Source organism: Dunckerocampus dactyliophorus, chromosome 3 (assembly GCF_027744805.1).
Source record: "Dunckerocampus dactyliophorus isolate RoL2022-P2 chromosome 3, RoL_Ddac_1.1, whole genome shotgun sequence".
In the NCBI taxonomy this organism is placed as follows: Eukaryota; Metazoa; Chordata; class Actinopteri; order Syngnathiformes; family Syngnathidae; genus Dunckerocampus; species Dunckerocampus dactyliophorus.
In genome coordinates, this window is record NC_072821.1 from 34,142,001 (window position 1) to 34,159,634 (window position 17,634).

General features: G+C 38.5%; 1 protein-coding gene across 3 annotated transcripts in view; it reads left to right on the forward strand.

The window, feature by feature from the left end:
• The window catches only part of dagla (diacylglycerol lipase, alpha), a 69,146-nt gene that overhangs the window by 36,807 nt on the left and 14,705 nt on the right, over positions 1 to 17,634 (forward strand). For all 3 annotated transcript variants that reach the window (XM_054769776.1, XM_054769778.1, XM_054769779.1), the window contains exons 9-18: positions 1,118 to 1,242; positions 1,506 to 1,656; positions 9,781 to 9,864; positions 10,196 to 10,273; positions 11,176 to 11,256; positions 11,404 to 11,546; positions 11,793 to 11,861; positions 11,957 to 12,029; positions 13,610 to 13,818; positions 15,287 to 15,413. In XM_054769776.1, coding sequence (XP_054625751.1) covers positions 1,118 to 1,242; positions 1,506 to 1,656; positions 9,781 to 9,864; positions 10,196 to 10,273; positions 11,176 to 11,256; positions 11,404 to 11,546; positions 11,793 to 11,861; positions 11,957 to 12,029; positions 13,610 to 13,818; positions 15,287 to 15,413 — 1,140 coding nt within the window. The remainder of the gene's footprint in view (positions 1 to 1,117; positions 1,243 to 1,505; positions 1,657 to 9,780; positions 9,865 to 10,195; positions 10,274 to 11,175; positions 11,257 to 11,403; positions 11,547 to 11,792; positions 11,862 to 11,956; positions 12,030 to 13,609; positions 13,819 to 15,286; positions 15,414 to 17,634) is intronic.

Genomic DNA, 17,634 nt, shown 5'->3' on the forward strand with positions numbered 1-17,634 from the left:
ACCTTGATCAGATGATCAGAAATGAATTAATTAATAAATGATGGCTGTTTTGTGGGAGAGTATGGTCTATAATTAGTCAGAACATATTGAAACACAAGTGATTGTTATCCCTTGTTTATCGCGGCCAATTGGTTCCAAGGTAGGATCCAATCTTACAGTTTTTCTCCCATGGTTTGGCTCGTTTCTTGAAACAGAAATTACATTTTCAAAGTCTTAGAGTTGAGCACAAAATCATAGCTCACTTGCAAAAGCTCATATCTCTCCCATAACTGTTCACTCATGCTTCAAAGCTAATTCCGTTCACTCCAAAATGACGAGTCAGTGCCACCGACTGCAAAGATCCTCCTTCTCAATTGCTTGGGCTCTTTTCCTGAGACAGACCCAGACTTTCTCAACACTCTTGGTTCTTTTAGCAAAATAATCTTGGATGGTTCAGCATGGTTCACCTGCAAAAGCTCATATCTCTCTCAAAACACTTTGTTTCCCATATAAATCAGTGTCATTTGGCATTGTCGGGAACCTTTTTGGCCATAAGAGAGCCATGAAAGTCCATCCATCCAGCTTCTCTCCCTGTTGACTACTCGTCGCCAGCCAATCACAGGGCACATATAGACAAACAACCCTTCACATTCACATTCATACCTAACGACAATTCAGAGTCGCGAATTAATAACATGCATGTTTTTGGAGTACCGGAGAAAACCCACACACGCACGGGGAGAACATGCAAACTCCACACAGAGATGCCCAACGGAAATTCAAACCCAGATCTTCCCGATCCCCTGACTGTGTGGCCAATATGCTAACCACTAGGTCACCGTGCGGCCGCCATGAAAGTCACATATTTAAAAATGTATTTCCGTGAGACCCTTATCATATTTTTTAACATGGCATACAACTAAATTAGTGAATTTTTAAGCAACCAAATTACCTCTATAAATGAAGGACTGTACTATAAATGTGTTGTATGTAATTGATATAATACTTATGTCTAAAATGGAAATCCCTGACGCTGACTTTTTTCGGCTTTATTTGTGTGAGCTAGCTGACTGTGCTGAATACAATACCATATTTACTGTCTTGGTTTTTGTGGCTTGCATGTCTTCTCCTCTCCCAGACCGAGATGGGCATGTACAAGGACGTGTGCGACTACATGTTGTTCGCTCTGGCCGCGTACGGTTGGCCCATGTATCTGATGAGGAAGCCGGCCTGCGGACTGTGCCGCCTCGTTAGCACCTGCCCGTAAGCACGCCAACACCCAAGCGCACCCGCGTGCATGCCTTTGATGCCTTTGTGTCTCTTGAGGCACTTGAGCGAGGATCACATCTCGCATGCGTCAACACTTGCTAAGTGGTAATCCACAGAGACGCCACTCAGCCCTGCTCACAACAAGAAATACTGAATTAAGCACATACTTACACAGATTAACTGTAATAGGATTTTGTATTTTACATATATTGAATATCTGTGTGAACGCTGTGTGTGTGCTCTTGCTCTCCTCCCAGCTGCACGTCAGTGTCTGGCTCGCGTTTGTCCCAGTCGGTGACAGTGGAGGAGGACAATTGTTGTGGCTGTAATGTTTTGGCCATACGCAGACACTTCCTGGACCAGGAGCGCAAGCAAGTTCACATTGTCTACACTTCCTGCCATGATGCTGTGAGTACTCCTAACATCAGCGGTTGCAGGCGTTTGCACAACTTCCTCAAACTGAGTCCTGTCATTGTGGGGCAGTTCCTAAACAGGTGTGTAAAACGAGAGCATGGGATTCCACTTAACGGCATGACAGGACAGGGGTGGCCAAACCTTTTTCCAGAGAGGGCCACATAGTGAAAAATGAAAGGATGCAACTTTGCCACTTTCCTATTTTGTAAGATATGCTAAGAAGTTGTATATATTTCAAGAAAAAACTGCATCTCATCTTTGTCAGAAAGCCTGTTATAACTATCAACTTCAGTCTTGGCTCTTTTTTTCCCCCTTTTTCTGTTTTTTCCTGCATTTTACAAATATTTCAACATTTTGGCTTTGTTCCTGTCGTATTATGACTTTTTTCCTAACCTAATTTTTCAAAAATCACAACTTTAGTCGTCGTTTTGTCTGTTTCTACTAACGTATTAGGACTTTTTAAAATATTTAATTGCATTTAATATTTCTACTCTATAATTACATTTTAAATAATATTATTCTCGTAAAATTGCGAGAATAAGACTTTTTTTCTCTTCATATTTTGACTTTATTCTCATAAAATTACAGCAGTTTTTTTAAAATAATTTTTTCTGTTTTTTGCAGAGTGTTTTGTAAAGCAACACAAGTAGATATGCTAAGAAGTTATAGACTATATATTTCAAGAAAATGCTGCATCTCAGCGTCGTGATATAGGTGAGAAGCCAATTATCAACTTCAGTATTTGCTTTTTTCTTCCCCACTTTTGCTATTGTTTTTTTTTTTTTTTTACAAGGTTTTTTAAAATTTCAACTTTAGTTTTAAAAAAATCTTTAAAAATTTTGTTCCTGTGATATTTTGACTTTATTCCCATAGTATTAAAACTTTTTCCCCAACCTAATCCCCCCTCCAAAAAAATATAGGTGAAAAAAGCCTATTGTTAGTGTGAACTTTGATCTTTTCCCATTTTTTTCAGTTTTTTTTTTTTTAAGTTTTATTTATTTTTTAATTTGTACTGTCTTCTTAAATATTTTTTGTAAATTTTCATAATATTATGACTTCATTCCCAAAACATTATAACTTTTCCCACAACCTAATTTTCCAAAAACAACATAGTTTTTCTTTAATATTTCAACTTCATGCTACTAAAAATGGCATTATTTTTCCTCATCATATTACAGTCCCTCCCTCGTTTATAATGGTTAATTCGTTCTAGACTCGACCGCGATAAATGAATTTCCATGATATAGGATTCAATGTTAATAAATGGAATATTTTCATAGTTAGAGCATAGAAAACCTGTTGATGACTTTCGAAATTTTTAACATAGAGCCCTGTATACATGAAATAACACCCCTATACTGTAGTCACCTTTGCACGCCTATTATTCATTGTTTACAACACCTTGCACAACTCTTATGCTGCAGGGACTTGAGACGGCTGGTTACTAGCAAACTGCGAGCTCGGAAGCTAACTAGCTAGCGAGCTAACCTAAGATTAAATTCTTTTAAATTTAAGAAGCCAAAAACATGCCCCTTTCACACGGGATGGGAGGAGAACCTTTTTTCACTCAATCATGTGGGACATGCCATGGCTGATTTCATGACTTCATGCAGTGTTAAGGTAATGTAATGTAAGGTAATGTCTCAATGTTTTGTGTCATTACTGCCGCCTAGTGACCAGAATACTACATATCATATTTTAATATGTTTTGACTTACAGTATAATAGACCATAGTCTACCACAAAACAGCCATCATTTATGAAGTAATTCATTTCTGAAAAAACGTGATATTGCAAGGGACGACTCTACAAGCTTATTCTCGTGAATTGGTCGCTTTTTTCTTGTTACGATTACGATCTTTTTTTGCAGTAATATTTTGATTTTATTTTCGTAAGATTACAACTGTTTTTTCCCCCCACTATTTCAACTTTCTTGTAAATTTTCTTCTCTGTTATGACTTTATTCCGATAATATTTTGACTTGATTCTCGTAACATTCTAACTTTTGCCCAGCCTAATTTTCCCAAAATTCCAACTTTATTAATTGTTTTGTTTTTTCATAATATTACGACTTTAAAAAAACTAATTAATAAATAAATAATAATAATAATAATAATAATATATATAGATATATATATATAGATATATATATTATTATTATATATATATATTATATATATATATATATATATATATATATATAATAATGTATTTTTTCTTTAATATTTCAACTCTGTGCTACTTAAATTGTATTATTTTTGCTTATAATATTACAAGCTTATTCTCATAAAATTGGCACGTTTTTCCCGTTAGAATATGACTTTTTTTCATCATATTTTCATTTTGTTGTCCTAAAATTACAGCTGTTTTGTCAGCTTTCTTTTTGTAAATTTTCTTTTTATAATTATGACTTTATTCCCATAATATTTTGCCTTTATACTCATAACATAACTTTTTCCCCAGCCTAATTTTCCAAAAATTCCAACTTTATTTTGTTTAGTTTGTTTCTTGCAATATCACAACTTTAAAAAACATATTTTTTCTTTAATATTTGAACTTTATGTTACTAAAATTACTTTATTTTTCCTCATAATATTACATTGTTATTCTCGTCAATTTACAATATCAGCATGTCGGTTATCGGCAAAAAAGCCAATATCGCACATCCCTAGTTACAACTTGCAGTAGTGTATAATGTGTGCTATTATGTCGTATTATCTGTTGTATCGTATAAAAGTGACCATAGGTTTGTTATTTCATGTCTAGAGGGCGCTAATAATGTTATAAAAAACATTTTTAGAAGGTCGTAAGATATGCTAATACTAATCCAATGCTCTAATTACAAAAACATTCCATTTATTAATATTGAATCGGCCCGGTTTAGAACCAATTAACCTCCATAAATGAGGGACGACTGTACGGTGGATTCGGGCACATTTGCATTCACCACACCACAAATTTGCTGATTTTTGGTCAAGATAAAAAAATAAAAATTCTCTGAAAATGGGCATTTTTTTTCTGCAAGAAAACCCATCTCATTCGCACTAAGCTGGTAATGATTTTGAAATACATGATAATGCAGGTAAGATGTACAGCACACATGTACCACTGTTAGAAAGGCCACCATTTTTACATGTTTATGTCTTAGATTTCGCATTTTTTGCACATTTATCTGCTGTATTCTATCACATAAGGCAAACTTGTCTGGACGCTGGTGGTTCCCCAAGTCCAGGTATAGCAGACGTTTGTCAAGTTAAAGAGTGGGGTCGTGGCGTGATGAAGTAAATGTTTCCAGTGTTCTGCTGACTCAATAACTGCACAGTTCCAAACCTCCTCTGGCATGAACGTCTACACTTAAGCTGTGCACCAGAAGCTTAATGGCAGATGTTTCACGGTTGAGCAGCTGTGTGGAAGCCTTACATCACCAAGCGCAGTGAAAAGCTTCAGATGGAATCATGTAGCCCATTCGAACTTTTACCACAATGGAAACATATTTTGTGGAGTGAGAAGTCTCACTTCTGTCAGTCTGAAGGGCGAGCCCTTCTTTGACAAGCTCTACGAGAACTTTGTCTGCCTGACAACCAATGTTTGGTAGAGCCGTGTTTGTCCTGAGGCCACATAGTTTCCTCTAAAACAGGGGTGTCCAAAGTGCAGCCCGGGGGCCATTTCCGGCCCGTGGCTGTTTGTTTACTGGCCTGCGGCACACTAAAAATATCATTTAACAAGAAAAAAAAACTAAGTGATATTATGAGAAGCAAAGAAAACAACAAATAAAATTGTAATTTTTGGAAATTAGGTTGCGGAAAAAGTTGTAATGTTACGATAATAAAGTCAAAATATTATGGAAATAAAGTCGTAATTACGAGAAGAAAATTTAAAAGAAGAAAGTTGAAATACTTGGAAAAAAACACAGCAGAAGAAATTAAAAAGCAGGTAAATATTAACACAAAAAAAGCTGTATTCTAACGAGGAAAAAAAGGTTCCATTTTACAAGAATAAAGTCATAATATTACGAGGAAAAATAATGTCATCTCAGTAGCATGGAGTTGAAATAATAAAGAAAAAATATGTGACTTTTTAAAAGTAGTTAATATTATGAGTATTTAATATTATGAGGAAAAAACAACAAAGTTGTAATTTTTGGGAAAATTACGTTGTGAAAAATGTTCGAATATTATGTCAATAAAGTTATAATTAGAAGAAGAAAGGTGAAATGCTTGAAAAATTAATAACAGCAGAAATAAAAATATTAACATATAAAAGTTGTATTCTAATGAGAAAAAAAGTCACAGTTTTATGAGAATAATCTCATAATATTATGGGGAAAAATAACGTCATTTTAGTAGCATGAAATTGAAATGAGTTTACTTCTTAAAAGTTGTAATATTATGAAAAACAAACAATTTTTTGGAGAGGAGGGGGAGGAAATTAGGTTGGAAAAATGTTATAATATTATAGGAATAATGTCAAAATATTATGGTAATAAAGTCATAAGTGTGAGGAAAAACGTTTAAATATTTGGAAAACGAAAAAAAAGCGGCAAAAATGGGAAAAACAGCTGTAATTTTACAAAAATAAAACAAAATATTAACAGAAAAAGTTGTATTCTAATGAGAAAAAAGTCACAATTTTTACGAGAATAAACCCGTAATGTGATGAGGAAAAATAATGTCATTTTAGTAGCACTGAGTTGAAATAATAAAGAAAAAAAATTTGACTTTTTAAAAGTCATAATATTATGAAAAACAAAACAAAATGAAGTTGTAATTTTTTTAAAATAAGTTGGGGCAAAAAAAGTTATGGACATAAAGTCAAAATATTCTGGGAATAAAGTCATAATATCACGAGAAGAAAATTCGGAAAGATTATTTAAGAAGAAAGTTGAAGTATTTGGAAAATAAAAACAAAAAACAGTAAAAATTGAGGGGTGGGGAGTAAAGGCCAAAGTGCTCTGGATGAAAATGTATATACAGCGCATATTTTGGGGAGGGGCACTTTCTGTTCCAACATGGCTGCACAAAGCAACCTGAAGGCATGGTTGAAGAAGGTTGGCATGAGAGCCCAGATCTCAACCCCATCAAATCGCTTGGGATGGACAGAGATTGTACCACCCAACATCAGTGACGTCTGCCTCTGCTTTCGTTTCCCCCAGGTCCCTGTTCTGTGTGAACGGCATCGACACAGAATAGGGGCATAAAGCCAATTTTCCGCCTGTGGAGGTAGTATCAGAATCATAACAGAGGCAGGAAAGCTTGTTTTTAAGAGCTTAACACCCGAGATTCACTTTTTCTGGCGTTGTGTTGAAAGCAATTGTTGCTTTCGTCTGTCTGCCATACCTCAGATCTGTGGAATCCTATTAGAAACAGAATAGTGGGTGCTGATTTAGACACAAAGAAATTATTTTTCTTATTCTTATTCTTATTCTTATTCTTATTCTTATTCTTATTTGTACAGTTTTTATATGCTTTGGTCAAAATCTTGTATTGTTTGATGCAGCGCAGTTTCTGTAGCTTTACTGTGTCGTGTAGTTTTGGCTCTCATCTGTATCTGTTTTGCTAACACTTCACTCACCAGTTTTTTTACTGGGAGATGAGGAGTGGAGTGAGAATTGAGCAGTCTCAGTGGGTGTCCGAGTCCCACGGAGACTGTGCTTTGTCATCGTTTTTGTTGAGTAATTTGTCATGGACTGAATCTCAAAGAACAGAGGAAACGTGTTCTTTTGTGGATTCAGACTTTTAACAACTAATGTTTTGTGATACAAGAGTTTAGCCTGGAGGTCAATTGAGCATCTGGCCATGTTTCAAATACACTACAGTCGTCCCTTGTTTAAAGCGGTTCATTGGTTCCTCGATATACAGTATATACTTGTGATTAGGCTTAGGCTGTGTCATTGGTTTTAAAAGTCAACAGAGTAGACATTTACGTGTTTTCTTTTTATCATCAAAAAGTCCAGGGAAGAAAATCAAGTGTCATAATTTTCATGTCAACCGAGCACTCTTACTTAGCGCAGCAGCAGTGGCAGAGCCAGAAATTTTTCATTGTGGTGGCCAAGGTGAGACCATTACTCACATAGGGGTGGCAATAAGTTGATACCTGAAATGTCTAGATGGCCAGTGAGGTGGCTGGAGAGTACCGAGGGGTGGCCACCACACAGCTCCGCCACGGTGCAGCAACCAGCTGTATTGGTTTCCACGCCACACTACAAATTCCGGGCCAAAATTAAAATATTTCTCAACATCAGATTTGAATGAAATTTCATCTGCATGTAGATATTAAAGTGAATTTATATCCTGCATACCTTTTACCTTGTCTTGAAGCTCTGATCCATGAGTTTGAAAGTTTTAAAGTTGGACTTAACATTCAAAGCCGTCGTATGAGTCGAGGTGGTCCATCACTCAAAAGCAGCATTTTCACGGACGTCCCCACGGACTCTCCTAATTGAGTGTGTCAGATTTTACTGTCTTTTATTTACAGGAATTGTAACATTCCTACTAGTGAGGATAGGCGACATAGAAAATGGATGGATGGAACGAGCGAGCAAGCTTGCTACTTACTAGCCACCCACGTTTGTTTACACGCTTGAGAGGCGGTTTGATGAGGTCATCATTTGCGCGCCAGCAAATATAGGAGCCCACAGGCCAAAATACAGCATTATGTTTATTATCGGCTTTCATTGTCGATATTATCGGACATCCCTAATAAATAGAGCATAGAAATCCTGTTTATGACTTTCTAAATACGGTTTTGAACATTATTACAGCCCTGTAGATATGAGATAACACCTTTTTATAGTCACCTTAGACTCCTATTATTCTTTGTTGACACCACATTGCAACGCTTATGCAGTGTTAAGGTAATGTAATGTAAGCTAATGTGTCATACTGCTGCCTTGTGACCAGACTACTACATATCACTTGTATTTCACTATGTTTTGACTAATAATAGACCATAGTCTACTGCCAAGCAGCCATCATTTATTAACTCATTCAATCCCAGCCATTTTTCGAAAGACAACCCCTTCAGTGCCATCCATTTTAGACGATTTCGACTGATCTTTCAAGGCACACAAAATGTTGTGTTCTCTGGCCATATAAACATGGACCCTGCCAAAAGGAAGATTTGACTCCCCTCTTTCGTCAGAAAAGTTTCTACCTTTTTTTGTTCTTTAGTAATCAGCAATAGAACAAAAGTAAGTTTCAGGAAAATATCAGTTCCCGACTAGAAAAGGGAGAAAACCAGCGTTTTGTGAAAAGATACATTTCAAGCATAATCTTCACTTTGACACAAATATTTTTTGCTTTTGTGACAGCTCAAATATCTAAACAACTATTACAACATAAACAACACAAAAAATAGCTGTTCTACATCAAAATAACAATTTACAAATATAACACATGAACTATTTACAATTTTCTCATTTGGAACTAAACTACGTGTGTGCACGCATGTGCACGTGCATGTGTGTTAAAAGTTCCCTTCAATGTGTAACTTTCTGCACGCTAAACTCCTCCACGCTCTCGTACTTCCTGTCTTGTGTGATTCTTCCATCGAAATGATCCCTGCCGAGCTCTTATCAAATGCACTTCTGCCACCTCGTGGCCGTTTTTATTGCTTAAAAGTGCTCTGGAATGTTAATGCATTAGTGTTATTAGAGTTGCATCATCACCTCTTTTTGCCTCTTGCGTAGACGTATAAATAGACGTATAAATACATTGTTGGGATCGGGCGTTCGGGTTTATCACCACGTATAAATACGTCTTTGGTCTTTGTAAGAGTTAAATAATTTCTGAAGAGCCGTGATACAGTAAGGGAGTGATAATCCAAACGCGATATTACGAGAGACGACTGTACAGTAGATCCCCACGAAAACCTTGCAGGACCACCAGGAAATCGCAAAAGTCCATGAGTAATTGAGACGCCCATAAAAATGTATATTTTTGACACACAAACCCGCTCTGAACCCTTCAGCTAGCGTGACGTTGATGTTCCCCTCTGATTTTCAATGCTGAATTGAGATTTGTATTTTAATATGTTGCGATCACATGATGCACTGCTGTGCATGGTCAGTTTGAGATGCACACATATTTGTCCATACACTCATTGTCCATCTTCCATTTAGGTGTATGAGACTCCGTTTTTCGTGGCAGTGGATCACGAGAAGAAAAAGGTGGTCATCAGCATCAGAGGAACCTTGTCTCTAAAGGTGAATTTCACTTGTAAGAGTTTCGAGGACCTCAGAACTCTCTATCTTCAGAAGCTCTCTCCCTGTTCGTGAGTAGCCCCCAAGTGGTCGGAGTCGAATATAAACCTCCGTTCCATTGTTTACATAACACTGAAGGAAACTGGGATTGACCCATCAGTGATGACTCATGGCCGTGTCACATCCCACATCCTTTATTCCACGCCAATCAAAACATCTTTTTTTTTAAGTTAAGATTAGAATGTTGGGGGAAAGTCCACATCTCTGAATTAGAAATTGCTTTCTTTTCTCTGCTTTTTTTTTTTAATGATTTGTTTTGTTTGTGTGGGATCAGGATGCCCTGACTGATCTGACGGGGGATTCTGAGCGTTTGCCGGTGGAGGGCCAGCAAGGGACCTGGCTTGGTCACAAGGTCAGAGAGAAATCATCCACCTTTTAAAGGACAACTACACTTTTGTTGGGAATTTTACCCATCATCCACAATCCTTATGTGAGACATGAACACATGTCTTTCTTTTTTCTGTGCGTTCTAAAGATATAAAAAAATAAACAGAGGCAGCAAAGGATGCACGTAAAGGGACACCCATTCCGCCAATAAAGCCTTCTGAAAAAAGCGCCAACAACTCTGTATTTACATATAATGTGACCTGCATATTAACCAGGCTACAGCGACAATACTATTATTGTTATTAAAATTGTTGCACTGAAGAACTACCTTTCTGCTGTAGTGACGCCTTGCGCCCAGGTTTTGAGACAGATGCACAGAGTGAATCCTCTTGTCATCCAGCCTGTTTGGTAGAGAGAGAGAGAGAAGAGGAAAACAAGCACGCGTGCACGTGTCAATATATTGAGGCCGGCAAAATTATCAAGTTCGTTTTTATTTATCATGCGATGAATTGATTTATTAATTATCGTGACAGGCCTGGTGTAGCGTTCTTTTCTATGTTGATATGTGAAATCAATGCACCCAGGAAGCAAGTTCGGCTAATGCTTAAAAATGACCGAAATAGGGGAAAATACTGTATTGCATGTTATCATGAATGTGCTTGTTACTACATGCTCACAGCATGGATATAAAACCTTGTTGCAATAGGTGTTTCCCATTACGTACATTAATTAGATGCCTCTTTTTTTTAGCTGTTTTTATATCTTTAGAATGCACAGAAAACAAAGACGTGTGTTCATGTCTCGCATAAAGATTGTGGATGATCGGCAAAATTCCACCCAAAAAGTGCAGTTTTCCTAAAATATGACTCAGGTTGAGCCTGAGCTTAACAGAACAGAATTGTTTTACAAAGTCCTGTGTCATCTCAGGGGATGGTTTACTCAGCAGAGTACATTAAGAAGAAACTGGAGCAGGAGATGATATTATCACAAGCCTTTGGAAGAGACTTGGTACATGCACACATTGACACTCACTGTCTGGACCATAATAGCATCTTATTGCAGGTTATATTTACCCTAGCGTATGAAAACAATGATTATTCCAGACATAGCAATCAAGTAGTGTGGCAGTGTGATGACTTGGGCCGTGTCTTACAGAACAGGGGCACCATGCATTATGGGCTGGTGATAGTTGGCCACTCTCTTGGTGCCGGCACTGCTGCTATCCTCTCCTTCATGCTGAGGCCTCAGTATCCCACACTTCACTGCTACTCTTACTCCCCACCCGGTGGCCTTCTTAGGTAAGTTTTTTTTTTTCCTTATAAGTCTTGTTATTCTCCGGCATACAAGTTGCGAATGAGGCGTGTTAAAAAGCAGTGTTCCGATGCCATCTACTGTTCGGCGTTGAAACGACAAGACAGTCCCATTATAATGTGTTTATGGGCACTACGTGCTCATAAATCTATTTGTGGTGGGCCGCCACCACACCGGTAAATGTAGTCGCCTTCATGTGATGTTTCCATTGTCTCCATCTTCTGTTCACCCAGTGAGGATGCCATGGAGTACTCCAAAGAGTTTGTCACTTCTGTAGTATTAGGAAAAGATCTGGTGCCAAGGTATCTCCTTCCCTTGTGCATTTTCTTTTTACATCCAGTCTTTAGCATGATGAATTTGTCACAGATGTACAGTATGTGTTGCTGCTGTCTATTAGACTGGGCTTGTCTCAACTGGAGGGGTTCCGTCGCCACCTTCTAGAAGTCCTGCAGAAAAGCAACAAGCCAAAGGTACACCGAGGAACTCTTCTATGTGCAGTCTACATACACGCTGTACAAAGTTGTAATGTGAGCTATTAGATTTTGTCTTTGAAATTCATATTGTCACACACATAAAGAGAAATGAATCACTGTTAATAGTAAAACAGTACCTTTTACAATGAGTAATGAAGGGCCGCTTATATTACATAACTTACATTGTACAGTAATCCCTCATTTATGGCGGTTCATTGGTTCTAGACCTGACTTTGCGATAAATTAATTTCCATGAAGTAGGATTCATTATTTAGAATGGAATATTTTCATAGAGCATTGAAAACCTGTTTCCAGCCATCTAAATACAGTTTTAACATTATTAGAGCCCTCTAGACATGAAAAAAACCCCATAGTCACCTTTACACTCCTATTACCAATAAAGTAGACACAATAAGAGAAAATATGCCATTTAAGACATAAATAAGACTCATGCTCATGTGTGTAACTGTAAGTTTCTTCTCTATGGGACCTGACAGAGAGATCGGGATGTGAGGCCGTAAAAGTACCCTGTGTTTTTATTAGGGGTTATTGTGCCTGTTGTGAGATCATTCAAGCTTGCAATAAAAGCCTGTTGTTATGGCGATCAAGTCTGGTGCTTGTGTGTCTCACCCAGCATTAAAGTAACATTACTGACAGTTATCGGTCACTGGGTGTTACTCTTTCGAGGAATGTGTTTTTTCCCCAAGAATTATGTCAGACTTCCAAATCGCACACCTGGGCATTTACCTTTAGAGCAGGGGTGTCTAAAGTGTGGCCCGGGAGTCATTTGTGGTCTGCGGCTGTTTTTTTGCGGCACAGTGGCTGAGTGGTTAGCATGGTGGCCACACAGTCAGGACATCGGGAAGACCTGGGTTCGAATCTCCGTTTGTTATCTCTGTGTGGAGTTTGCATGTTTTCCCCGTTCGTGCATAGGTTTTCTCTGGGTTTTGTAGCATAGAACTGAAATACTAAAGAAAAATCTGAAAAGTTATTTTCTAAAAGTCGTAATTTTGTGAGAAACAAAAACAACTATGTAAAGTTGTCATTTTTGGAAAAGTAGGTTGAGGACAAAGTTACATTATGGGAATAAAGTCATAATATTACAAAAAGAACATTTCCAAAAAAAGTTGAAATATTTGGAAAATTAAAAAAAACAGCAAAAATGGGGAAAACGAGAGCAAAGCGGCAAGTTGATACTAATAATATGCTTTTTCACCTATATGAGAAAGCTGAGATGCATTTTTTTCTTGAAATATATATAACATCTTAGCATACCTACATGTTTTGTGGAAAAAGTTGGGACACCCCTGTTTTAGAGGTTCTATGATATTTGAAAAGAGTACCTTATTGGCCTGAATATAAGACGACCCTGAATATGCATTTTAAGACAAAATGATTTTTTAATCTTTTTTTTAGTATAAGTCAAATATTAATCATCATATTTAACATTTCCGTAAAGGTTATAGTGAATTGTAGGTTCATCCTGAAATTTCACCCGAAAGCCCAATATCCCAAGTTGTTCCGAAGCTTCTTTGTAAAAGATGGAATATGTGACGTGTACTTTTTTAATTCAACAGTGGAGGATCATAGCGGGAGGCACCAAATGCATCCCCAAATCGGAGCTTCCCCTTGAGGAGGATGATGCTCAGACCCAGCAAGCAGCACCCCCCAGCAGCCGCTTGTGGCTCCACCCCAGCGACCTCAGCATCGCCCTCTCAGCCTCAACCCCTCTCTACCCTCCTGGACGAATCATCCATGTGGTTCACAACCATCCTCCAGAGACCTAGTGAGAGCTGTGCAAAAATCTAGTCCACCCACTGGTTTTCCATTCCCTTCCTCCCTCCTTGTTGAAAAAGCACCATTTCAAGCTTTTTGCTGTTCAAAGCACACACAGACAATTCAATGTGTATTTAAAGGGTCCCTGACATGATTCATCAACTTTGCTTAAATATGTTATTTGTAATTATGTTCTACATTGTTACATTTGTGAAAGCGAACGGTAAATTTGCAAAAATGACATTCATAGTTCATGGCGTCACCCATGACGAGCTAGCACTCGCTGTTCAGTCTCATTTCCGGAAGTGACGCGATCGGAATACTATCACTCAGGCAAAGAAACAGATGGATGTTTACAGTGATTATAGCGAAGATTTCAGTGATGAAACATTTGGAGATGAAATAGAGAACTTGCAGAATATGGACTTAAGCCTTAAGACATGGAGATGAAGATTGGTCGCCTTCAAAACACCGAGTAGTAAGTGTAAATTACTGTGGAGTTGCTTTTCCTTTAACTATTGTTTTAAATTGACTTCTTAATGAGCGTAAAGAGGTTGTTATGGCCTGTTTTATTTCATATTTTGTCACAGCGGCCGCTGGCCCCGTCCCCCCCACAGTAAATATACATAATGCTGTGAAAAGATGTTTATATAACATCTATAATGCCTTACAGCCTTGTCGCTATTGTGGAATAGTGTTTAGAAGACATTATGTAAACAAGACACGACTTGCTCTGTTCTGTGGCAACTTTGACGTCCTTCTTCTTGTCTTTTTTTTCCTGTGTACCGACGGAATAGCATCCTTTTTCGAAATGTGTTTATACCGTACTTTCAAGCCAAATGCTTTTTGTGAAGGTGTTCTTTCATAGCAGTCATCGGTGAAATGAACACTGCGAAGAACAGAACTCAAAGAGGGCGTCCATCTGTCTCTCGTTCGCAGCACTTGCTTTGTCCATTTTTGTCTTAAACCTTCATCTTACAGTATCATTCGGAAACTATTAACATCCAGCAGCAACACGACATTTTGGCACGACTACTATTTTGATGAAAAATATAAGTTGACCATCTACCTCAAGAATTGTTTGTTTACTCTCTTTTGCGTAATGACTTGTCGCTTTCAAAAATGGAACAACGTAGAACATAATTACAAACAATATATAAAATTTTTAAGCAAAGTTGATAAATCATGTCAGGGACCCTTTAAGCAGCTGCTATGAGGCTTCGTCTGTTCAAGCTGTTGTATAATTTGTGCCGTTTAGACACATTTAGCGATCCTTTTGTTGCTACTGTTATGATGTGTTTTTTAGCTCATCTCATGCATCTACTTTGTCACATTATTGTTCATTAAAGCCTCCCCCACGTTTACTTGGCTGTCAAAGGCAAGATTAATGAGGCGGGGTGTTAAATCAATGTATGTCTTTTCCTTGTCTTTCTGACTGATTGACAGGCGTTCTCTCTCTCTTCTCTCTCGCCCTGTAGCTGTGGTCAGGAAGAGCCAACGTACTCGGCTCTGTGGGGAGACAACAAGGCTTTCAATGAGGTCATCATATCACCCGCCATGCTTAATGAGCACATGCCTCTCATGGTGATGGAGGGCCTAAACAAGGTTCGTCTGTCTTGTGTGCATGCTGACGTTTCCCTCTTCACTGATGCGGTGCTGGGATATCATCACATTGCTATCTAATACATACTCTACATATGTTTCATGGTATTTATTGTTATTGATGGAGTAATACCAGTGACCCAAACTAATTTTTCTAAATTCATCATTCTGGTGCGTTTCATGGGGGTGGACGATACAGCAAATGTCGTTATTGATCCCATATCAAGTAAATCCGATACAGTGTTGCCGATACGGACACCGATACTTTTTGCTTCTAATTTTTCAAGCTCGTTGAATGAATTTTGCCTTTAACTTGCTCAAGATGATCAAAAAAATCAAATGGCCAAATCAGAAGATTTGCCTAAGATTTTAGGCAAACAGGAGCAAATATTTTTATCAACATACCTTTTTTGTGAACAATTTAACAATACAGCGGAACCCCAGTTAGCGTGTTTTTCAGACATTTTCGCCACAATTTTGCCTCGGTTTTCGCGCATTCTCCCGTTGGCGTACAATATGGCGCACGTCTTGTCGCGTTATTAACACACAAAGCGTCCTTCCTTGTTAGCATCCTATTAGCTCGCTAAACAAAATGGTGTGTTCAAGCATTATCAGTGAACCATAAAGAAATACACTTAAAAAAAATGTAACAGCGGCACATGTATGCTGTACATTTAACTGAATTATCACATATTTCTAAATTATTACCGACTTACGGTGATTGAGATGTGTTTTCTGTGGAAATTATTTTTTATTGATCAAAAATCTGCAAATTTACAGGGATTCACAATATTGCCTTTATTTTGCTCAACAATATGCAACACATGATTTCGTCTCGTGAGCGGAGTGCATCGTGACACCCCTAGTTTGCAGCGATCTGGAGTGATTGATCCATGTTTAACCTTCACTTTGCCTGTCTTACTTCCCTCACTCGGGTCTACTAAAGCAAAGCATGGGAGCGTCTCCTGGTTGGTTTCGTGGTGGCATCATCTGATGGGGTGTTGTGGTAACAGGGTATCAAAGCATGTGTTTGCATGGCATTAATCCACTTTGATTGGTTGATTTGGGTGACACTTGGTCTGGGCCGATCATTCAAAGATGCATCTTCCCTACGAACCGTAGGCACTGTGTGATTTGGTGCGATACCTCTGGTGTTTCCGCAGGTGCTGGAACCATTTTGCCCTCTGTCTGAGCAGTTAACTCTGGGAGTGGAGGCGCTTGAGGTCATAGAGCCCAGCAGCGACACCACTGTACACATAAACTCAAATACAGAGTGCCCCGCCTCTAACAGTATCCCCTCCGACACGCACTGCAGCGCCTCCCTTGCAGAGACGGAACTGATCTCTATCCCTCTGACTACTATCAGTTCATGCTCCTTTTCAGATGCCGACTCTGGTAATCCTTCTGACCCCCATTCGGGAGCTCCCTCTGTTGCAGACCATGCGTGTGTTCCACCACAAACCCAAACAGACTCACCCGACGCCATCCCGTGCGTAGATGCGATTCCCGCTCCTTCTGAAATCGTACCCAGCCAGAACAGAATTGCTGTAAAGATGGTAACATCACGCAAACCCTCACTGCCAGAAGAAATCTCTAGTTGTTAAACTCTTATGCTCGTTCTCTGATGCCGTTGTTGAGCATTCAGACCCAGCAGCCCATGACCAATGTGCATGAAAGTACCTACAGATGAATTCCAAATGATTACTTTTACTGAAAGCGTTCATCTCCCCTGAACTCCTCCTGAAATACTGTGGAAATTCTTCAGCAAGGTCACACTTTGTTCCCATCAAAGGGCTCCAGAAGCCGGCGCCATGTTGACTCTAAAAGCCCTCGTTGTGGTTCTTTGAACAAAGAGAGTGAGCAGCAAGTCCAGGCAGGCTCGCCCAGAGGATGTAAAAACTGCATGACCGCATTCTCGGCAGCAAATGGCTCTTATGTTGGAGTTATGGAGCCTGTAGGCTCTATTAAAGGGGTCTTATCCTGCATTTCCAACTTCTCAGACTCGTGTATATGGGTCATTCTCCTGAAAACGTGACATAGCAAGTAAAAATGAAATGTGTTATTTTTTAACCAATTTGCATATTAAAATAAAGTATCACTTTTAATATATATCATCTATATCAGGGGTGTCCAAAGTGTGGCACGGGGGCCATTTGCAGCCTGCGGCTGCTGTTTTTTCATTGGCCCGTGGCACATTCTAAAAAAACTAATTAATCAAGAAAAT